General features: G+C 41.7%; 1 protein-coding gene across 5 annotated transcripts in view; it reads left to right on the top strand.

The window, feature by feature from the left end:
* RFX3 (regulatory factor X3) overlaps window positions 1-24,115 on the top strand; it is a 122,045-nt gene that overhangs the window by 54,823 nt on the left and 43,107 nt on the right. For 3 of the 5 annotated variants that reach the window (XR_013391171.1, XM_077921548.1, XM_077921549.1), the window contains exons 2-5: window positions 2,186-2,310; window positions 12,608-12,705; window positions 15,606-15,864; window positions 23,460-23,534. Coding sequence is in view for 4 of the 5 variants with exons in the window: in XM_077921548.1 (XP_077777674.1) it covers window positions 2,194-2,310; window positions 12,608-12,705; window positions 15,606-15,864; window positions 23,460-23,534 (549 nt within the window). In the remaining variant the exon portion in view is untranslated. The remainder of the gene's footprint in view (window positions 1-2,185; window positions 2,311-12,607; window positions 12,706-15,605; window positions 15,865-23,459; window positions 23,535-24,115) is intronic. The other 2 variants (XM_077921551.1, XM_077921550.1) reach the window with 2 other exon arrangements.

Genomic DNA, 24,115 nt, shown 5'->3' with positions numbered 1-24,115 from the left:
TTTACCAGGCTAACGTAGCTACCAAGAAGAACAACTTTCCATCCATCCCCACCCACTGATGTTTTTCTGGATCTGTCGCTTTAAAAAAGATCAGTTCATCAAAACAACAGAAAGTGCATGTTGCTATTAGAGTTAAATTTTGTGTTTTAGTAAGAAATAGCAAGAAGGATTTATGGTTTAGTATTTTAATGTACTAAAGAAGCCTTCAGAACAATCAAACAGTTAAAATACTATTCAAAATGTAACTTTTTTTGTTACTACAATCAGTCATTTACTTAATTAAACTCAGTCATTCATTTCATGACTTTTATTTTTCTTGCTGAAAATGTACAAATTAGAGAAATACAGTGGTACCTCTGGTTACGTACTTAATTCGTTCCGGAGGTCCGTTCTTAACCTGAAACTGTTCTTAACCTGAAGCACAACTTTAGCAAATGGGGCCTCCTGCTGCTGCTGCCGCGCCGCCGCGCGATTTCTATTCTCATCCTGAAGCAAAGTTCTTAACCCGAGGTATTCTTTCTGGGTTAGCAGAGTCTGTAACCTAAAGCGTGTGTAACCCGAGGTACCACTGTATGCCTATATCTGTATTGTCCATGTACCATCCTTGGCTGGGAGTGAGGTGAAGAATTCCTGTAAACTCCTCATTATTTTTATTTTGGTCTCAGTTTTTAGTCGTGAGTGCCCCTGTGAGCCACCCAACTGTACATTTCTTAAACTCTGAGCTATGAATGCTTCTGTGATACCACAGACCATGGTATCCTTCTGGACCATCTAGGGGAGTTGGGAACCCCGTAAGGAATGGTTTTGCTTCTTCCTCCTGGGTCATGTCCAGAAAATGGTGTTGGGTGGCGAGTGTTCAGCCCCCTGGGCTCCCAGTTGTGGAGTGCCTCTGGGCTCTGTCCTCTCCCCCAGGCTGTTCAATGTCTATATGAAGCCACGGGGAGAGATCACTAGGGGGGGGCTTGGGCTGGGTGTTCACCAGGATCCCTACCTCTTCTTTAAATTGGAACCAGTGAAGGCGGTGATGGTCCTGTGTGAGTGGAGGCAGTCGGGGGAGGAATGGAGGTTAGCAGATTGAGGTAGAATCCTGACAAGACACAAGGGCTGTTTCTGGGGGACGGGGTGGGCAGGAGTCCTGAATGGGGAGTGTGCTCCATGCTTTAACTCTGCCTTATATGAAGGAGTTCTTTCTTTTGTCTGTCCTGAAGCTTCCAACATTCAGCTGCATTAGATGTCCCCAAATTCTCGTGTTATGTGAGGGGGAGAAAAGCTTACCTTTGCTTTCTTCGCAGCATGTATAATTTGATATACCTCTTATCATCTCCACGCCACCACCCCCCAAACACACATCTAAACTCAAAAGCCCCCCAATGTTCTAACCTTTCCTCGCAGGGGAATTGCTCCAATCTACTGATATTTTTTGTTCCCCTTTTCTGAACCATTTTGAGCTCTACAATATCCTTTTTGAGGCGATGGGACCAGCAATGTACCCAGTGCTCCAAGTGCTGCATTGCCATATATTTATATAACAGTATTATTTTCAGTTCCTTTCCTAATGATCCCTCATATGGAATTCACCTTTTTCACAGCTGGCATACTTTGGGTTGATATCTTCATGGAGCTATCCACTACAAACCCAAAATCTTATTCCCAGTCACTAACTACCAGTTCAGACCCCATGAATGTTTTTGTGGAATATAGGGTTATTATTATTATTATTCATTTTGTTTTGGCCCAATGTGCATCACTTCACATTTGCTGACGTTGAATTGCATTTGCCATTTTACTGCACATTCACTAAGTTTGGAGAGATCCTTTTGGAGCTCCTTGCAATCCCTTTTTGTTTTAACCACTCTGAACAATTTGGTATCATCAGTTTGGTATCCAGATCACCCTAGATAATTAAAGAACAAGTTAAAAATCCCAGGTTCAAATACGTGTCCTTGGGAGGGTCCCTGTTTTCCATTTCCCCATTATTCATCCCTTTTGTTTCTTCACCAGCTACTGCTCTATAGTCGGACCTCTTCTCTTCTTTCATGTCTGATAAGCTTCCTCAGGAGTCTGTGGTGAAGTTCTCACCAGAGGAGGAAGCTGCTGGATTATGAAGGGAACGTGGCCATTTGAAGTGGCCAGTCTTTAAAAGAGAGCACAAACCTTAACATGCTTATTTTTCAATTTCATGCAGAAACGACAATGCAGACATCAGAGACTGGTTCGGACACAGGTTCGACAGTGACTTTACAGACTTCTGTAGCTGGCCAAGCAGCCGTGCCCACCCAGGTGGTACAGCAATTACCAGTGCAACAACAGGTAAAGTGCTTGCTTGTCCGATATGGATGAAACATGGAAAACAAGTTATTTTCGTGCAAAAGCCAAAGTAGTCTCTCTATCCATCTATCTATCTAAAGGTAAAGGGACCCCTTACCATTAGGTCCGGGGACGCGGGTGGCGCTGTGGGTAAAAGCCTCAGCGCCTAGGGCTTGCTGATCGAAAGGTTGGCAGTTCGAATCCCCGCGGCGGGGTGCGCTCCCGTTGCTCGGTCCCAGCGCCTGCCAACCTAGCAGTTTGAAAGCACCCCCGGGTGCAAGTAGATAAATAGGGACCGCTTACTAGCGGGAAGGTAAACGGCGTTCCGTGTGCGGCTCTGGCTTGCCAGAGCAGCGATGTCACGCTGGCCATGTGACCCGGAAGTGTCTCCGGACAGCGCTGGCCCCCGGCCTCTTGAGTGAGATGGGCGCACAACCCTAGAGTCTGTCAAGACTGGCCCGTACAGGCAGGGGTACCTTTACCTTTACCATTAGGTCCAGCCGTGGCCGACTCTGGGGTTGCGGTGCTCATCTCGCTTTATTGGCCGAGGGAGCTGGCGTACAGCCTCCGGGTCATGTGGCCAGCATGACTAAGCCGCTTCTGGCAAACCAGAGCAGCACACGGAAATGCCGTTTACCTTCCCACCGGAGCGGTACCTATTTATCTACTTGCACTTTGATGTGCTTTTGAACTGCTAGGTTGGCAGGAGCAGGGACCGAGCAACGGGAGCTCACCCCGTCGCGGGGATTCGAACCGCCGACCTTCTGATCAGCAAGTCCTAGGCTCTGTGGTTTAACCCACAGTGCCAATCCATCTAGATCACCAAAAAAAGTTCTGTGTTTCAGTTTTACTTCAGCTAAAATGGCCCCCTAATAGCCTTTATTCAGGATGTTGCTGCACCTCTTCTCCCCTCATCCAGGCTGCTCCCTCCCCAAACGCAGCCTCCCTACAGGCCTCCTATCTTCAGCTGCGGAGTTATGGAGTCCAAGTGCAGGGTTAGAACCATCTGTGTTTATCACAGCTCTGTATGGAGCTCTAGAGGGAGATTCATAATTAGTATGTAAATGGTGTTGGCTTCATACAAAGGCTGGGTGGGTCAAGGGTTGAAGGAAAATCTTTAAAAAATGCACCCTAATTGGCCCCAGCTTCTCCAGTGTTGGTTCATTCGCAAAATGTGTAGAATGAAGAAGGGAAGGACTTTGTTCCCTTACAATATTCTAATCCGTGTGTACTAAATCTCATTGTGACATGAAAGGGGGGGCTTCATTGATTTATTGTATGTTTGTGGAATATTGTATGATTTATTGATTTATTGTATGTTTGTGGAATATTGTATGCAAAAGGTTTATGTTTAGTATAGGAGACCAAAACAGGCAAAGAAATGAATGAAAATAAGTGAAGGCTTGTGAAGGACCCCACCTTAAAAAACCATTTTGTCTTCATGAAGCTCCTCTGAAGGTCTTTCTTGGGTGACATTGGACTCTGGTTCACTTAACAAAAATCAATAAATCCTCTTTGCTGGAGGGATGTGGGAATCTTGGAACCTTTTTCCATGCTAGGCAGAATACCAGGGTCTTTGATACCATTTCTAAAATAACTGAACAACAACTCTTGCCAAATCCAGCTTTAGCATTCTTTCATTGAACATAGATTATGACCTCATTATTTGACATCAAGATTTAGGGTTTTTTACCCCCTATTGATAACTGCACATTTGGTGAAAGCATCTGTTTGGCATTCTCAGGCTGAGCTACCCTTTGTGGGATGTGACTGTCTCAGAGCAACTCACTAGTCTTAGAAGAGGGGCAGAAGGTATAATGAAGAGAAATACCTTTGTGGAAATTTGGTCTCCTGTCTTTTCATATGTAATGGGGAAGAAGATAACAATTCTCACTCAGCAACTACTCAGATTTGTCTTATATTAACCATTAATACCTTAAGAGTATGCATGAAATGACACTACATGCTCAATGTAATGTTAGTTGTGGAAATTGTATTACATAACTAGACTTGTACCCAGTTTTTGTTGTTAACAGTTTTATTATTCTCTACATGTTTTTGCTACTTGAAAAAATACAGTATTTAGTCTGCTTTATTTGAAAGTGCTATAATTAAAATTTCAAATTGGATTTATAAATCTGAATGAATCGAGCTGGTTTAGCTTCTCTCAGTATTCTGTTTGAAAAGCATATTGTCTGGAGCAATACCTTCCCTTGTATAATGCTCCGTTTTTCTCATTCAAGGTGGCTTTTAATTTTGCGCTGAATGTTTTTATCGACTTTTGATGTTGTTGACAAACATTGAATAGCAGCATGCTGTATAAATTGATGCTCCATTTGTTCCTGTGAGGCAGCAGATTTTACAGAAGCATGTAATTTGTTTTGGTATGCCTTTCTTCTGCAAATGACAATGAAAATAATGACTAATAAAAGACGGTGTTTTGAGAGGCGTTTCTTCAGCTACCACATTGCGATTTCTTTTGCCTCATCTGCCCTTGAGCCCTTGCTGTTCAACTGGATATCTCAGTGCTCAAAGGAAACTCTTACAGTTGTGTGTTGCGTCTTTCCTTACTCTCTCGGAAACCAGCCAGAGGGTCAGGCTTGAAAAGTTGAATGGTGTGCCGTCCTTGGTCACCAACTTACATTCTGATATTTCAATCTTTTCATTTTGGTTCATTTCTTCAACATTTTCTATAACCTCATGGAAACGGCTTGTGGTCGTTAAACGGGAATCTAAGACTGAAACGCAGATTAGGTTCCTAAATGTGCTGGATAATTAATTCTGATGTCTCCATTTTAAAAAGAGGGGCTGAATTGTGTGTCACATCTTTCCTGACCTTGAAAATGGGTGCAAGAGCTTTAACTTGAAATGTAGAATGGTGTCCTGCACATGTTTACCAGTGGTTACTGTAATACAGGCTTCTTCAACCTCGGCCCTCCAGATGTTTTTGGCCTACAACTCCCATGATCCCTAGCTAGCAGGACCAGTGGTCAGGGATGCTGGGAATTGTAGTCTCAAAACATCTGGAGGGCCGAGGTTGAGGAAGCCTGCTCTAATATCTCCATCTTCAAGGCAGATGTCCCATGAGAATGTATTTTGCATTTTCTTTCCCCCATCCTTTGAAAACATATGAAGACTATGCTGGTATTCAGACTTGAATCATGTATCTGCCCAATTTACTTTTTCTATCTCAATGTTCAACAGAGTTTCCGCATTACGTAAGTAGAGACTTTCCGGCTAAGTGGAGAGTGCTCCTCCAAATTGAGTTTCTTTAGAAAATAAAGAACCAGTGAAGATGAGCTAAAGATTTACCTGCAGCACTTCTTACCTTCAGGGATGGTTCTCATATAATACAGGAACCAACCTGCTTGACCCTCTTCTGTTGGGGGGCATCAGTGGGGAGTACAGTCACTGTCAGTTTTTGGCACTGGCATTTCTTGCTCTGTTCACTTTTCTTGCTTGAAGGGCTGTCGTTTCTTTCGTTTCTCCTCTGCTGTCTTCCATTTGTCGGCTTGCTGCTTTTGCAAACCTGGTGACATTTTTGTCTTAATCAGAGTCCCCCCTGCTCAGTTTTTAATTCTCATTCTACTCTCATTTCTATTCCATGTAGGTTTTCCTGCATCGCATCTTCTTGTAGGGGGTCTCTGAACTGTCATTTGGTTTCAATAAATCTGTAGTTTTTAGGATCTTTTTATTTCAAAACATGTTTCTTTTTGCTGGAAAGAAAGAAGATAACTTGGTTATCTTCTTTTGAAACAGTTACCCCTGCTGCTCTTTCTTTTGGTATTTCTTTTTGACATTCTGCTTTCCCTGACGACTGTGGTGGTGAGGTTGATCGTGTTCTTTCATTATCTTGCCAGTCTTGTAGTGCTCACTTTTTCCTTTGTAAATTCAGGTTATTTATCTTTCCTTGCTGCTGTTTACTGTACCATTGGATGTCTTCCTTTTTTGCTTTTGGGTTTTGACCTTAAATGGCATAGGAAGCTGCATTATACTGATTCTGACCCCCAGTCCATCCAGAGGTGCCAACAAGATTGTTTGGGCCTCATAAACTGTGTGTTGACTGGGTCTCCTGCTGCACTTACAAAACACACACATTTGCATAAGATTTAAACACTGTTTATGTTCTACTGCTTAGGAGTGCCTGGCTGTGCCCAGGAATTCAAAGAAATGGGTTTTTATATGAGTAGTGTTTTGTGAGTTTTAGGGCTATGTGCTCTCACACACTATGCCAAGGCTCCAACCTAACCCAGGAAATGCTTGACACAACCCCAATTGGGGGAGATGCTAATGTTTAATTGTGGTCCACCATATTGATTCAACATGGCATCTAGCATCCAAAAGTAGATGGGGACCACCTCATTAACCTTCATGCAGACTTGGGCAACAATATCAATATCGGTCCCTGTCATAACCACAGCCCAAAGGATTATTGGTCATCCTCTCCCATCTTTGGAAGAACTGTACGGTTCCCGTTGTCTTAGGAAAGCAAATAACATCCTGCAGGATTCATCTCACCCGGGACACAGTCTGTTTGCACTACTGCCTTCTGGCAGGAGATATAGAAACATCAAGTCAAAGACAAATAGACTGAAAAACAGTTTCTATCCAAGAGCTGTGGCCTTTTTGAATGCTGTAACTCGATAGTGTGACCTGGGAGTTTGATGGGTGTTGGTGTGGGTGTGGCTGGAATGTGGTTTGTTTGGTTGTTGTTGTTGTTTTGCTTTTGTTGTTTTAAGGGATGGCATCCAATTTCGTTGCACTTGTGCAATGTTGCACTTGTGTAATGACAATAAAGAATCTATTCTATTCTATTCTATTCTATTCTATTCTATTCAATATCTTCAGAACCATCCATATTGGTGCAGATTGGGCCTGTGATGCCAAATTTGTCAAAATCACAACAAATGGGGTAACAGTATCTTCAGAGGTGTCCAAATCAATGCAGTTTGGACCAGTCATGCCAAAAATCAGGCAATGGCATAACAAACTCATGTTTCAGTCCACCATCTTGGTTCAGAATGGCAGCAGGTGGCCCAGTGTTGATGAAAATCCATGCTCCTGTGTCAGAAATCCCAGTGCCGAGTTCAGCGACAATATCTTGAGATCCATCAGATTCATAGAGAACACACAGACAAATCAATTCCAAAAATAAATAGTAGATGCAATTTTGTACCCTCTTTTGTAGATGGGAATGGAGGGCCCAAAAATAAATTGAACCCCACAAACGGGTAATAAGATGTATTGACGCTTAGACTGAAAATAGGTGAAGCTTTCTATGTGATTGTATTTCTCCGCAATAAAAGTCTTGTCCTGCTTAATTTCTGCCTTCCACACAGCTGTAAAAGGCACAAGAGCACATCTCTCCCCAGTGCCAACCCTAAACAATGTGAAGGACTCAAGTTAGGGTAAGAACAATAACAGTAACAAAACATTTTGGCAGTTTGATAATAGATTTTAAAGGAAAAATATTTAAAACGACCACCCGTAGCTAAATAAATGTAATGAATCTCCATGATAGGGTGAGCTCCCGTTGCTCGGTCCCTGCTCCTGCCAACCTAGCAGTTCGAAAGTACGTCAAAGTGCAAGTAGATAAATAGATACCGCTCTGGCGGGAAGGTAAACGGCGTTTCCGTGCACTGCTCTGGTTCGCCAGAAGCGGCTTAGTCATGCTGGCCACATGACCCGGAAGCTGTACGCCGGCTCCCTCGGCCTATAGAGCGAGATGAGTGCCACAACCCCAGAGTTGGCCACGACTGGACCTAATGGTCAGGGGTCCCTTTACCTTTACCTAACGTGTGTATATCAGTAGGGAAAGCTAAGGGTCTCCCACCAAACAGGAGCATCGTGGGCTTGTCTCCTGCATAAGTCAACCAGCAAGACATGAGGCCAGGATGATCTCGCCCCAGGCCACGCCGTCTGACTTGTGGTCTTCCTTTATAGGGTTCCTTTATAGGGTTATCCATTGGTGGTGATGTTCTATGAGTGTGTGGTGAATTATGCCACATCCTGTCTTCTGTCATGGCAGCTCTGGCAAATTTTCTAATGCAGAGTGACTACCCTATGTACACTACCTAATTTGCGTAGGACTCCCCCCCCCCCCCCGGAATACCCATGTCACTAGTGGTAGCTTGAGAATTTGAGGTGAAGGGCTTGTTCAAATGATGTTGCTGGAAGAAGGTTGAGATATACTAGGATGTCCACGTATACCTCATTTACTTTGGTTCTCCAAACTAATTTTGTGAGTTTGATTCCCTCCCCCCCCCCCCCCGAATATCTAGAACTGCGTCTTTAAAATTTGATATTTAACTGGTTTGCCCATGGGATATAGCTAAGTGATGTGAGATAGACAGACAGATAGATAGATAGATAGATAGATAGATAGATAGATAGATAGATAGATAGGTTCCTAGTTACAATAACAACTACAAGTACAGCTTATTTTGGGTTGCCCCAGCCACTCTGAGCAACTTCTAAGAGAATATGCAAAAGCACAACAGAACATCGCACATTAAAAGCTTCTCAATGCAAGGCTGCCTTCAGATGTCTACCTTCAGATGTCTACAGAAGGTTGTATAATTATTTATCACCTTGACATCTGATGGGAGGGCATTCCACAGGGTGGAACTACCAAGAAGGCCCTCTGTCTGGTTCCCTGTAACTTCACTTCTTGCAGTGAGGGAACCACCATTATACAATTCTTGTTTTAGAAAATAATCCTAGCATGGCGAGTTCTCTTAAATCAGGTCTTTTAGGGGGAATAAGTTTGGGGTTTTGTAAAAATACTTAGGATATTAGTACCGTAATTCCATTCTGTCTTTTTTCAGAAATCTGTTAAAGGCTCACTTTTTTCCCATTTACTGATTTACAGATTGAAAACCTGTTTACTTGATTCACACAATTCACAGAATTTTATATTGAAATTGCCCATACAGTCTTGCCATTTATAGACATGTAAACAGAAAACACACCTGTTCAACTCCTTTCATATATTAAGATCTTGTGCATTGTACAGGCAAGCTGGAGATGGAAAATCTTACAGTTCTAAGTCTGGCTTGGTTAACTTAAAACCTGTTGATGAGTCATTAGGTTTAATGCAGTCTGAATTGGGAACTATAACGACAAATATATTCATGCCTCATTAAATTTCAGCTGCACACATCACCTGCACTTACAAATGCACAAATTTCCTCACTCTCACTAGTTACTAGTCCCAACAACCTCCTAGGTGCATATATTGCATATATTGTTTATTGTATGTAGCATACACAATTTGGGGTGTATGAGAGGCTGAATGCATGATATACATAGGTTTTATGCCTTTGAGAGTTATATCCCCTGGGTGTGCAATAGGGTAGAGAAGAGATGGTTTATACCCTGGATGGGGTATAATGCCCAAAGAATAAATCACAGGGTGTGTGTTTTTTTGCTTAAGTGGGTGGTGGGCTTATTTACAGCGAGTCTTCTGTGATCTGACTATTGTGGATTGATGCTGGCCTGGCCTGGTGGTGAGATAAATTGTCTACATAAATTGTATCCATGATGTGTCTTGGGGAAGTGAGATTGGGGAGGGGGGTGTTGGATGACTGGTCTCAGTGATGGGCAAGAGGAAGAAGTTGCCTTCTGGTTGCCCTCCGTCTCCTGCTGCCTCTCCTGCTCTGGCAATGCTGCTTCCTGACTCCTGCTGGCTGCTTGCCCTCATCTGAGATGGGGAGGACAAAAGCTGGGTACTCTCCCCCTGTTGGCTTGTGCCCTTGCCAAGTTGTAAGTCTTAGATGACCGAGATGGGGAGGAGATCATCATGGATGCCTTAGTTGAGATTCCTGCATTGCAGGGGGTTGGACTAGGTGACCCTCAAGCTCCCTTCCAACTCTACAAATTAGGATTTTATGAATTCAGCCCCAGCTGGAACGAAGTAGTCAAAGCACCTTATAGTTTCCAGAGGCTCAAAACTGCAAGAATGAAAATGGCCTGGTGTTTTTAAAAAGCACATTGTGACAATTCTTAAATCCTCACACAGGTTTGTAAGCATTTTCAAAATGGGAAGACTTCACAGTTGAGAATAATAGAAATAAATTAATATAATTGCACAGAAGTCTTTCCCTACAATATCTGGGTTAGTGGATGACAAGGCCTCAGTTTTTCACTAAAAGTATATGATTTGTTTTTAAAGTGAAGGTATTTGTATTGATTCAAATGAAGAATTTGTACTGATGGCTTTTCAAAGATTGATGTGACTAGCAAAAAAAAAAAGATATTTAATTTGCTGGTAACAGCTTTGCACAGTCCAATTAGAGTACCAGAGATATATAATTGAAAAGCACTTAAGGACTAGAATATATTTCATCCTCTCTCAATGTGTGGATAAACAGTACCCCCTGCCAGTCCCCAAAGTAGTGTGAGTAATAGACTACTGGCAGTTCTGCTTCATATTTACTCATTCTATTATCTTCAAGGATAACATCTGAAGATCCACATATAAATCTATAGAATGTATAAATATGGACAATATGGACATAAATTCCAGGGTAATTTTATTTGAAAACAGATATCATGCAGCAGAGCGGTCAGGATAAAAGATAGCGTAAGCTGCATGTTTATTACGTTATCAAGAGTTCAGAATCCAGTTGACAGGAAATAGCATGAATTTGTCCAGACATCTGCAATGCACCTGAAGGAAATAGACAATTATTCAAAGGCAGAATTTGCTGTCAGAATTAAGTTCCAACTTGCAGCAAACCATGCTTAGGGAAGTAGAACTGTTGTTTGACACAAACCATGCTATGCAATAGGCTGACAAAGGAGAATTGGAAAACAAGCTGTGGTTTGTACAAGTTATGGTTTGGTATGCGGTCTGAATAGAAAACCCATAGTTAAGTCCCTTGTTCTGCTTCCAGAGGCCATTGCATCCAGGGACAAGATTATTGAGCAGGGAAGTAACTCTAAACCATGGTTTGCTTGATTGTGTCAGCACTTAAGATATTGCTGTGTTAGACATAGGAATGAGTGTCAGCCTCAGCAGTGCTTTTTGTGGTGCTACTCAGTGGCACACAGTCCCACCACCGTCACCCCCAGAGACGCTCAGCTGCATGGGGAGCCATGGCATGAACAAAGCCCCTCCGGTGCCTGGGCACCTTCTCCCCGGAGCTGACCGGAGTACCCAAGTCCCACTCCCCAAGGGGTGCAAGAATGGGGGGTGCAGCTTGTGATGTGCTTCCCCGCGTGCCCTGGGCTCAGCTGCTGGCTGGGTGCTCCCTGGTCACCTAACTGGCGGTGCTCACAGTGGCTGTTGCAGGGCAGGGGGAGAAGCTGCCGGTGAATACCGTCACCCTCCCGTCCCTCGTCCCCCAAAGGCACTGGGCCTCAGCTTCACCTCTCTGGTTTTGTACTGTCCTGCTCTTCCATCACAGCCTGAGGAGGAGAGGAGAGGGATTCACTTCCATTTCGGATTAACAGCAGTCTGGTGTTGCATCTGAATCATAAACTGGGGTCATACTATGATTTATTGAAACAAGCCAGCTTCATAAACCACAGTCTGCGGTTGGCTTGTTTCAGCAAACCATAATGAAGACTATCCACGGCTTGCATGGCTTCACATTTCCTGCTGAATGGTGCTTTCATCAAAAAGGCAAACAGAATTCTTTGAGCTCCTTGCAGCCATAATGGAAGCGGAGAGGAGAGGGGAAGATACATGAGCCCAAGGCTTGACTGCACTCATTCCTGTAACAATAAACCTTAGTTCATTGTTCTGTCCAAGCACAGCCTATAGTTTGGGTTTAAATTATTATTTTAGCACAAACCATGGTTTGCCATGACATCTGAACAGTTCACAATATTCTTTCCCCCTTCTTTAAAGTTATTTAGCCATGAAGCTAACATTGCTAAGTCACTTTTTGATAATTCAAGTATATTTACAGAACAAGATTGAATCTCTTCTAAATGTCATGTTATGTTATGTGGACACCTGCTGAAATGTGACTTTTTAATGTTTCATATTTTACTATGTTTTATATATGCTGTAAGTTGCCCAGAGTGGCTGGGGGACCCAGTCAGGTGGGCAGGGTATAAATAATAAAGTTATTAGTATTATTGCTTTAATATTATACGGATAAATAAGGCAAGCATGCCTTGGGGAGCTTGTCCTCAGTCACCCTACTGTGGGTTTGTTTTGTAATCTCTTTAGGAAGCTTCACTGCTTCACTGTTTGTTTATTGCTCACTAATAATTAGCAACAGCAGAGATTAGGTTCTGAATGGCCGAGAGGGAAACGCATCTCATCATGTGACTGATTTCTTTGCAGGTTCAGCAAGTGCAAACGGTGCAACAGGTCCAGCATGTCTACCCAGCCCAGGTGCAGTATGTGGAGGGAAGTGACACCGTCTACACAAACGGAGCTATGTAAGTCCTTCATCTTGGACATCCCACTCATACATGCAGGTCTTCTACATGCAGGCTGCACATAGGACCGAAGATGGAAAAATGTGTGAGAAAGTGAACATATGAAACTGCCCTCACCAGTTGTGAATGATGGACCCCCATCATTCATTCTGCGTTTGTTTTGTTTTGTTTTGTTTTTTAAAGCTCCATCACGGTTGACACCTGGTGGTAGCTAATGATCTTTTGTGGATCTTGAGGGGGTGGTGGGTGTTTTTTGTCACATGATATAGGTGAAGCCCATGTTGAGATAAAAACCATGGTTGGTATTTTTCTTTTCAGTAGACACAGGAAACATAAATAAGCTAATGCCACAAATAAGCTGAACAGTTCTGATTATGGGAGTGTGTGATAATTACACAGTCTTGGGAGTATGTGATAATTACACAGTCTAGGAATTTTGAAAGGAGAGAGAGAGCGCAAGCAAGCAGTGTCCTTAAAGTGGTGCATACGTCATTACAATACCGGGAGATAAATAAAACTGCCTTATGGTAGAGAATCTTTGCCATGCTCATATGGAAATTTTCAGTGAGGCGGAAGCAGCATTCTAGTCAGTATATTATGCACATCATAGATCTGTGAGTTTTCAGACGGTTGATCTATGAGTAGTGAGGTACAAAGAGTACAGTTTTAAGTGGATGACTCTTGAGGTTGTATTGCCTGTTCTCTCCCATTGTAATGTACTTCTCATGGATGAATGTGACCATGATATGTCACCTGCAGTGTGCAGACAGAAAGAGATTAGTTTAGCGCCTGAATTTTTATAATTATCATTTTGAGTGGAAGAGTAATCAAGTTTACTACTTCAGTTTTATGTTAGATATCTCTAATTAATTATAGGTCTCTAGTATTGTGACTCTTATGTTCCTTATTTCTCATACAGCCAGCCTTCTAGATGCATTTGTTCATTCCCTGTGTTGCAAAAGCTGTTTCCTAAGGGCAGAATTAGACATTTGCCTGGCTTGCACGTTACCGTGAACATGCAAGCATGCAGGCTCTGGGAGAGGGGAATGTGGCCGTATTGCTGCTTGGTTCTGCTGCTGTGCTGAGCCAAGCCATGTCATCTAAGCCCAAGGCTGTGGTTTAGCTCTCTCTAAACTAGCTCCAAGCTGTAACCATGGTTTGTCCTATGGTTTGGGCAGCACACTAAATCAAACCACCAGCAGAATAACTGGGGAGGAGCAAGGTGGCTGCCATTTCCCTTTGAGAACTTGCACCCTCATGCATTTGCACGAAGCGCTGGTTTGGCCTAGTTAGTGTGATGTGTGAACCAGACCCTCCGGAAGGACATGCGGTGCTGCTAAAAACGAAAGCCCAGGGTTGTGTTATCATTCTCCCATCTCCTCTCCATAATAATTCCAAATATATTGTCTTCAAATTACATTGTGGTTAATGTTTTCAACATCTCTGCTTTGCAGGAATAAATAATTTAAAAACCTATTAAAACTTGTGTTAGTTCTCATAAATATTGATGGGTGTAAGCAGCTTTCTTAATTTTTAGCTAAGAAATCTTGTCTACTTTCCCCACAGTAATATCATCTAATATGATTAAATGTATTAATGTTATTGAATTCTATTACTATCACTACATACTGTTGAAATAACAATAATAAATGAACCCTCTGTAAATAGATGGTGAAGTTAAACACTACAGTAGTAAGAACAGGTGTTTGAATCAAGGTTCTTCTGTGCGTTCACGTTTTTATAGCAATTAGGCTGCCTGTAAGGAAACAACACTTAACTGAGTAGAAAATAATTAATTGCAAGGAAAAGCTTTTTCTTGATGGAGTGAAAAGCACCTGTAAAACAGTACTAAACCTAAGAGCAACTTTTGCATGGAAAGATCAGTGTGCTCCAGGTAAACGAAGCCTATTGAATGAGCAGATGAAAGAAAATTTAGGGTCGCATTCAGCTCAGGTACATGCTGAGGCAAGATGAGGTGGCAGAAGTACTAATTTATAAAAGGTGACAGATCATTGTCATGACATTTCCATAGAACCTAATAGAGTCAGCTGGGAATAAATCAATGTGTGGGAGTGTGCCATGTGCACACCACCTTTGAAACCTCAGAAAATATAAAAGATTTACCCTTTCAACGCCATTCTCTTTCATCAGAATTACTGCTACCTGACTTCTTTCCCACAGGGAAATGTCAGAAAGACACAAAACATATTGAGCACATGAAAATGGTAACTGGCGCTGGACAACTCTATGGTTTTATGTTTGCGTCCACAGGGACACACACACACAGAGCCCAGTTCCTGTATACATCGCTTGTGCTTTCCCTTGGACATGCTGATATCTGGAGAATCTGCTTTTGTTTCTTTTTAAAGTTATTGTATAGCTCTCGTGATTTCACACAGAAGTTTGAATACATATGAGCAAACACGGCAACACACTTTCCGTGCTTGATCAAGTTTTCAGCATCTAAGCTGAGCCATTTTTTTCTGCCCGTAAGTGTATGTCATCTTTCTACTGTGAATTTATATTTTGTATTCTGAGCTCAAAAGTACTTGCAGCTGACATCACTGAGGGTGAGCATTTGAAACAGATGGACTCGGTAGTTACACGCTTGTTGTGTTTTTCTCTTAGCAAAGGGTGTGTCATCTCTACTTCTAAACATTGAGAATAACAGTTTGCTGTGTTGCAACTTTTGTAGTAAATAGTTGATAGTTCTTTCCAGGAAAAGAGATTCATCTTAGATTATAAGCTAATAAATTTAAAAGACTTTGTGCAATAGAAACTCTGTTAGAAATGAGAAATAATATTTAGCTCGATGCAAGCCATTGTGGTGAAACAGTTGTCTTCCTCTAGTAAAAGGATGCATCTAAACAACTTTGTCTTTTCTCTCTTTTTCCCTGAAGACGAACAACCACGTATCCTTACACAGAAACTCAGATGTACAGCCAAAACACTGGAGGGAATTACTTTGATACCCAAGGCAGTTCTGCACAGGTGACTACTGTGGTCTCTTCTCATAGTATGGTGGGCACTGGAGGCATTCAGATGGGTGTCACGGGAGGACAGCTCATCAGCAGCACGGGAGGCACCTACCTGATTGGCAACTCCATGGAGAACTCTGGCCATTCAGTGACGCACACCACGCGCGCCTCCCCAGCCACAGTAAGTAGCGCAGACGCTTCCATCTCTCTTGCTTGTTTTCAGGAGCAGAAATTCCAGGTTTGCTTAATGAAGGCATGGACTACCTGGCCCTGTTGCCATGCAACCTCTATTCATTTCCGTGTCGCTTCCACAAGGACATTGAAATGAACAAAAGCTTCACAGCAATGGGTCGCAGGGGTTTTTGCCCCAAATAATTGACGCCCACCATGCGAAAAAAGAAAGGGAAAAGTACGAGTCTCATGGTTTTACTCAGATTTATTCGAACAGATTCAGACTTTCAGATGGCTTTCTCTCAAACCTATGTTCAGTAAATTTACTTTGTGGGGAAATAAAATTGCAGAAATTTAGTTAAATATAATGACAGTATCACAGCTTCTTTCACTGCATTCTTTTCAGTTCTGGATTTCATGTCTCCTGTATGGGTCGCTCTAGATAGTTCTCCATGCGGTTGTCATTCATATTTTAGCTTTCTTAATATTGATAGCAGCTTCAGTCACAGTAGTTTCCATGTGAGCAGGCATTTGACTGCATTAGAGGTATGTATCACAGAGATTAGCAACTGCATGTAAAGTTGCTAAATGGCAGGTGGATGCAAATGAACTCAACGTTTGAGAACTTTTTATTCCTTAAAAACAACCAATCCTATTCCTGGTTAATATAAATTGTAGCAGTAAATGATGGTTTGTTTTAATCATGGTTTGTTGAATAGTCCAGGGTCCAGCTTACTGATACTCAGCCAAACCATGGCTTGTTTTGTCTAGTGTTGGCTTGCTATTCCTTGAGCTCCTCTGCAAATACCCTGCTGCTACGCTGAAGCCCTTTGTGGCATCTGGGGACTAACAAGGCATCACCAGCTGCCTTAACATCGGCTGGTTACAGAAACGGGGCAGTGAACATAAACACTCGCCTTGGAGCTCTTTGGCCTCTCCAGAAAGCTCCTAAGCAGTAAAACATCCTCCTCCCACAATCCTTTTGAAGAAAAAGTCCTTTCCTTCTGAAAGTCTTCTGTTTGTACCCAGATTATGTAGTTTGCTATCAGGCGAGGCTGTCTTTTGCTCCTCTCAGCGGTGATTGTTCAGTGGGGAAGGGAGACATTAAACTTCTCCGTTTCACATTCACCCACCCAGCACACTTGCTCTGACAGCCTCCTCACTCTGCCCATGTACAACTTGGGTGATCAGCGGAATAGTGTAATTTGCTCCAAACAAACCATGATCAGTTTAAGACATACAAACAAACCAGTGTTGAGCTTGACAAACCATGGTTTAACATTGCATCTGTACAAGGCCATTATGTTATGAGAACCTGCGGTGTTCTAGGTGTTATTGAACTCATATCAGCTCCAGCCAGCATGGCTAATGGTCAGGAGTGATGGGAGTTGTGGTTCTGCAATATCTGGAGAACTGTGCAAAATGGAGGAGAACATACAAAATAAATAGACCTGCTTGTAGCAGCCATGTTAAAATACAGAGGCAGTGGGGAAAGGAGAAAAAAAACCCCCAAAATAAACAGCATTATGAGATTAATGAGAGAAATATTAAACATTGGGAACAAAACCCAGAAAGCCTTGTAGGGAGCGAAGGTTTCTGAGGTTCCTTTTCTGCTCTCTCTGCCTTGCCAGAAAAGCCACTCTGTAAAGTCAGTGGATCTTGTAGATTGGCATTCAAGAGAACTTAAGTTTAAAGAGGAAATCTCATAAGGCATTGTGTAGTTATGTCAAGTTCAGATTATAATGTACAGTGGTACCTCGGGTTACAGACGCTTCAGGTTATGTGATTTCGGGTTGTGCACCGCCCCAAACCCGGAAGTACCGGAACGGGTTACTTCCGGGTTTTGGTGCTCGCGCATGCGCAGAAACACTAACTCACGCTTTGCGCTGAATTGCGACCAGCGCGTGCGCAGACTGTGGGTTGCGAACGGTGCGGGTTGCGAACATGCCTCCCGCACAGATCACATTTGCAACCCGAGGTTCCACTGTATAGGGATTTTGGGATGCAAACTAGGAAAGGCAAGTTTTAAGAAAGGAAATGACATACATTTCAAATGTTGACCCCTTGATGTAGAAGGTTCACCAACCATGAATATACTGAAAATCAGATTAAATTTTTTAAATGAGGGTTTTTAATCTCTGTGTGTATTTTCTTTAGGGTTTTAAAAAAATAGTTTATTACATAATACATATAAATTGTAGGTACATTGCTCTTCCTCTTTACAGCTAGAAACTTTTATTTAAAAATACTTCTAGTTTTGTTTTGTTTTTTTAAATAACTCTTAAATTGTAGGAATTGTAGAGCATACTTTTCAACTGCTGATGCCATACACAGCAATATCCATAATTGTTGCATGTACCATCTGTTTTGGCAAATTAAAAAGAGAGAATTAAAAAAACTGAAGAGCTTGAAAGAGAAACTTTCAAGCAGCTTGTGTGCTTTTTAATATTATGACTAATTGGTGTTAAAATAGCAAAAGACAAAAGAGTGGCTGGTAAATTCAAATTTTATATTTGTTCTGTAATGTGAAATACTGTCCCTATTTTGAACTGCATAATTACTGTATTCTTCCTCATTATTTTTGCAACAGCAACCCCCCCCCCCCAAAAAAACACCCTATGATGTAGTGGAAAATAAGCTGTTTCAAGATTCCAGAAGTTCTTTGCGTATCTTGTTCTAACAATATGCCATGTAGGCTTACTCTGCTAAGTGTTTTATTATGCGTTTACAAGAAAAAGAAATCCGCCAAACTCTCTGTATGCCAGTTTCACTAACCACTTGATGACATCAGTATTATATTTGGAGATTGATGACAGTATTTCTGTCACCTATCACAAGTTCATTTTTTGAAAATCCCAATGTGAACTAGTTACAAAATGGGAAAAGCTGTTGATTTATACATAGAAATGAGTGACAATCAATATGAAAGACAAGGCTTCTGTTGAAATCAGATGTTTGAATTCATTGATATTATGATAGTCTTTTATTCCATTTTGTCACTGTGAACCAGATTAGAACTGTATTTACTTGAGAAAGGATGGCTTTCTCTTGAGTTAGTTCTCAGCGTTGTATTTCAGTATTGCTAAATGGTGTTAAAAGTACAATATGCAGGTTACAGGGGTGTAGCACTGGTGGGGGGGGGCTGCCAGGGTGATGGCCCTGGGCACATTTTTCTGGGATGCACTGCTCACCCCACCCTGCCAGCTCTGCATGGCTTTGTGAGGCTGAGTTCTGAGTTTCGCTGGTCAAATAATTCAGATCAGATCCTAGCCCTGTGAAGTGGAGCAGGGCTGGCAGGGCGGTGTGAGAAGGCTGGGGTGATTCAAGGGCCGCGTCCATTGGCCTGTCCCCCCCCCCCAGCACAGGCAGGTAGGTGGCACAGCACAGCCCCGCTTGGCTCTGGGGTGTGTGGCGCTCTGACAGTAGCCAGGACTGGGTTGGCGCGGCAGGCTCCGTTCACCCTCTGAGCCCTACCGCCTCCTGGCGTGTGCTGCTGGCAAACCACGCTATGCCACTGGCAGGTTATTCATTGGTGGTTAATTCAAGAATGTTATCCTGCATAAACAGACCTTGATTAATCTAGGCAGAGGATTTCAAATTATTAGCAAGATTCCCCTGTTCACTTTGGTCACTCTCAAAATCAGTGTGAGTTTGCAATCAATGTTTCACTTCATTTGCATACCTGAGATAATGATAGTGATATTGAGTGGTAACTGCCCACTGATGGAAGGGAATCTATTTGGCCACATACACACCCCACCGGGGGACTGGGAGCAGATTGGACTGGACAGATTGAGAGAATGCATGGGCCACAGCAGGGCAGAGGGCGACTGCTGAAATTTGCCTCACTTCCTGCTCTGCAGACAGATTCTCATCCATCAATGAGCAATCACTTGTCACCCAGTGATCACTGATTTAAAACAGGCCAGACAGAAGCCCATATTTATGAAGGTGGGCTTCTAAAATTATTTCAGCTTCCTTCTCTGTTGATTACGTTTGATCACAAAAATTAATCAAGGAGTCAAGTAAGACATTGATACATCAGGAATAACTGTATTTACTATTTTGAGAATTTTGTGTGAATATTGACACAAGCTGACATTTTAATTAAGAGTCTTTTATATATTTGTGTTTCGGAAAGATTCTACGTTGGGTTTCTTTCAGCTTGTGCATGTGGCACTAAATCATGGTTTCGCCTTGTGTGGAAGCTGGACAAAAGAGAGGGACCGCTAAGGGCTCCTTCTTAAATTAAACTGGCAGGATGGGAAGGGTAGCTTTGGTGTAAAGCGCTGGTTCCCAATTAGCTAAGTGCTGCAGGCCCCTTGTTTTTTCAAAAGCCAAGCCCTAGACCCCCTACTTGTGAAAATTTTGATATCTCTCTGGTAGTTTTTGCTATGTGGATGGTGCCACAGGTCCCTTGGGTGGGTTATGCAGACCCCCAGGGGGTCCACAGACCACCCATTGGAAACCACTGGTACAGAGGGAAGCCACAGTTTGGTCTCTTTCTGCATTTCCCAAGACATTTATTGGCGTGGGGAAGAGCAAGTATTTTTCAAATACAAATGCTGCAATCACTTCCATGTCACCAGAGTAATGCAAGAAAAGGCCCTTAAAAGAGCAGTGAAATGGTTGCTTAGACATACTAGAAACAAATTATGCAAATTTTCTTAATTTGCATAATTATATGCCAACTCCATAATTATGAGTTACTGTAGCACAACATTTGCCTTTTCAAATGCAAGATATTCCATGTACCACCCAATAACTAAACAACTGTTCTGTTGAGAACATTTTTTTAAAAAGCAGAAAGCACACTTTTTTTGTTCTAAGCAGAAAGCACATTGTACATACTGATAATATAACACACGCAATTTGTAGTGAATTGTTTCCTTAACATGTGGTGGTATGTTGTGCACAAATGTTAAATCAATGTCTCTGTGTAGGGAAAAAATATTTGTTCACTCTCCTGTTTGAATAGGCATGCATATTCTCTAAAACAATGGGGGGGGGGAAATAGGGACTTGATCATTAAAAGACGCAATTAGCACATTCATACAGTTGCATATTCCAATACATTGTTATCCCAACTTTCCCCAAACGTTTGGAAGAGTAATCTTAAATAGAGGCTGTCTTTTGTGAGAATATGGAAAGTCAACATGACAGGCACATTTCAATTGTTTATTTGCCATTGTAGCCTTTTATTGGCAAACAGAAGATTTATTTGTATTTGTGCACATTGCAGGTCTAAACAGATTATTATTAGGAGGACATTATTTCTGGAGATCTAAAATGATTTGTACACTTGCATTAGTCCTGTTGTAGACTGAAGGTTTGAATATGGACAATTCATGCAATGCTTCATGTGTACTGAGGTTTGCAACCATTGTAGTCTGCATGAATTTAGATAAAACTAGGGTGTATAGTTATTAGTCTATTAATACAGGCTTAGTGATATGTTATTTGATAAGTCATTTGTTTACTTCAGAGTATAGTACAATACTTTCTGTTACTGTGTTCTCATCTATTTTAAACATCTCCTCCTCTGTCCAGTACATGACTGGGGCTAAAACACTCCCCATAACAATTAATTTTCCTTTGATATAAAATGCTATTAAGAATACGAGAACATTAGAAGAGCTGTGCTGGATCAGGAAAGAGGTTCAAATCTGGAATCACTTGGATTTAAAGGTTCCTTGTATCTTTGGCGTTCTAGGTTAGACCACTGTACAATACAGTACTTTTCATGTGTCTCCCTATGGTGTATGTTCTGGAAATGGCAGCACATACAGCACCAATTTTGCAATTACATCGTTGGTGGCCAGTTGGCTTCCAGGCTCAGCTTGAAGTGCTGCTTTTGAGCTATAATACCCTAAAGTGTCTGGGTCCCTAATGCCATAAGGACGTGGTGTTGGGATCTTCATTGCAGTGAGTTGCAACATGCAGGCAATTTCTTCTCTAAAGCTGCAGAATTCTCTCTAGGGAAGTTCATCTCGCTCCCCTCTTTCTGGTTTTTTAGACATCACGCCAAAGTGGTCCTCTTCTGGCAGGCTTTTGAGTTGCCCTGATTATCTTTTTCCTGCTTCTGCTTTTCTGATCAACATCGCTGCTAATTTGTTTCTCTGGGGTGTTTTTCAAATTTGACTTGATTTACATGTTTGATATACTTTCTTAGAGACCTTGACGATTCTTCACTGAGATCATGGTTTAAAATAATTAAAATAATAATTAAATAGATTTCCTGGAGAATGTTATACTAAATAAAGTATTTTACAGTTTTCTGTGTCCTATGAGAAGGGCCTGAAGTTCAATGGAAGGGCACATGCTGTACAGGCGTAAATGGTCACATTTCAACCCCTGGCATTTCTAGTTAAAAAGGTAGAGGGCTAGGAAAGACTTCCACTTGTTAGAATAGACAAGATTTGGCTGGATTGGACAATGGTTTGACACAGACAAATACTATCTTCAATTGGTCTCTTCATAATCTGATCAGTGTAGAATGCTCTCTAAAAAGACTCAATTCATAAAGATAAAAACATGTTTATGTTTTTGTCCATTCTGTAGTGTTTCTTTCCTCAACCACTAATTAAATTCATGCTGTTTTTATTTCACTCAGAATCATCACAGTAGCTTATTTGTTACTATCTCTCTGAGCAACTTAAGAGAGAAATGGAAGTTCTATCAAAATGCTTCTGTTTTTATATATTCCCACATACAGAATTTATTTATAAGTGCAAATGCAAATATTCTACGTAAGGACATCTACACAAGGCCAGGATGCAAAGAAAGAACAGATGTGCTTGAAGCATATGTTCCATCAGGCACATCGGGAGATTTGTCTTGTGTTTCCCCCCCATTTTGGAACCCATCACCCTCTTTAAACTGAGCAGCGGCCTACATTTCTGCTTTGGGAACTGCTCTTGCAAAAGCATTTCAGCAAAGGACCAGATCTGAGTGTAGTTCTCTCCTGCTCATCTGCATTTGTCTTTGGAAGGCCAGGGTGCTAGCCCAGCGAATAAATTGTGGTGGTTTGGTAGCCGTTTAAATCATGAGATTAATTAAAGTTGTTCAATCATTTTTCAAGTATCAGTAGGCAAGAGACACATAATATGAAATTGTAGATCCAAAGAATAAACCCTCCTGGTGCCATCCTGTTCATGTTTACTTGGAAGTATGTCTCACTAAGGTCAGGGAGACCTGCTCCCAGAACAGAGCAGAGGGTTGCAGACTCAACCAAGTGCTTCAAGTTCTTTGTATACTTATTTTCTAGGATGCTTGTCTGTTTTCTATGGATATTATACCATGCTCAGGATTCTGAAATGTTTGCATTGTGGCTTAACAATAAACCATGTTTTTCTTTCTTTCTTTTTATGGAATGAGCAGGAGTGGGGGGTGGCCTTTTTGATAACTTGCTCTTTCAGTTTTGTTGAAGCAGTTGTTGCTGCAAAATTTGCTGGGGTAAAGATTTGAAGACTGTGCCCCCAATAAATTGTAATAGCTTTGAACTAAAGTTTTCTTTTGAACTTTGGCAATCTATCAAAATTTCTGTGGTCAGTCTTTTATTACTATCTTGTCTTGAGCCCTTTTTTTAATGACATCTATTATCAGATTGAAATGGCGATTGAGACACTGCAAAAGTCTGATGGTCTGTCCACTCACAGAAGCTCTCTTCTCAACAGCCATGTAAGTTGCCTCTTCTACATGTAAACTAATCCCTTGCTTGATTTGCATGCCTAGCTTGCCTTCTAAATGCTTGTTTTGGTTGCTGCTTTTTTCTTTTTCTTTTCTTTTTTTGCCTCCTGAATCTTCCTTTCTACTTTTAAGCTCTCATAGCAACTCCTCACTATCTTTTTTCAGACACAATGACAGTGCAGCAAAATTGTTGAGTTGTTTGATTTTCTCGCCCTTATAGCATTGCTCAAACCACCATGAGCAATTTTTTTAAAAAAATAATAACCCAGTTTTATTTGGATTGTTAACATAGGCTTCATACTGTTAAACAAAATGTGTATTCTGTTCTCATTTGACAAGGGTAAGATCTCACAGTGGTGACTTAAGATTTTTTTAAGCAAAGAAATAATTTCACTGCTTTATGCTTCTTCGTTGCCAGTTCCTAATACTCCCCCGTGCTCCAGTACAACCAAGAAACACAATATGACTCTTTAGGCGAAGACCTAGATATAGATAAGAGCAGATATGACTTTCAGAGCTGACACTACTAGAGGGAGGAAGCAGATTTGGCCCCTGTCACAGCCATGTTCTGA

Source organism: Podarcis muralis, chromosome 17 (genome assembly GCF_964188315.1).
Source record: "Podarcis muralis chromosome 17, rPodMur119.hap1.1, whole genome shotgun sequence".
In the NCBI taxonomy this organism is placed as follows: domain Eukaryota; kingdom Metazoa; phylum Chordata; class Lepidosauria; order Squamata; family Lacertidae; genus Podarcis; species Podarcis muralis.
The sequence above is the reverse complement of the archived record's forward strand: the minus strand, read 5'-3'. Positions and strand labels throughout refer to the sequence as shown.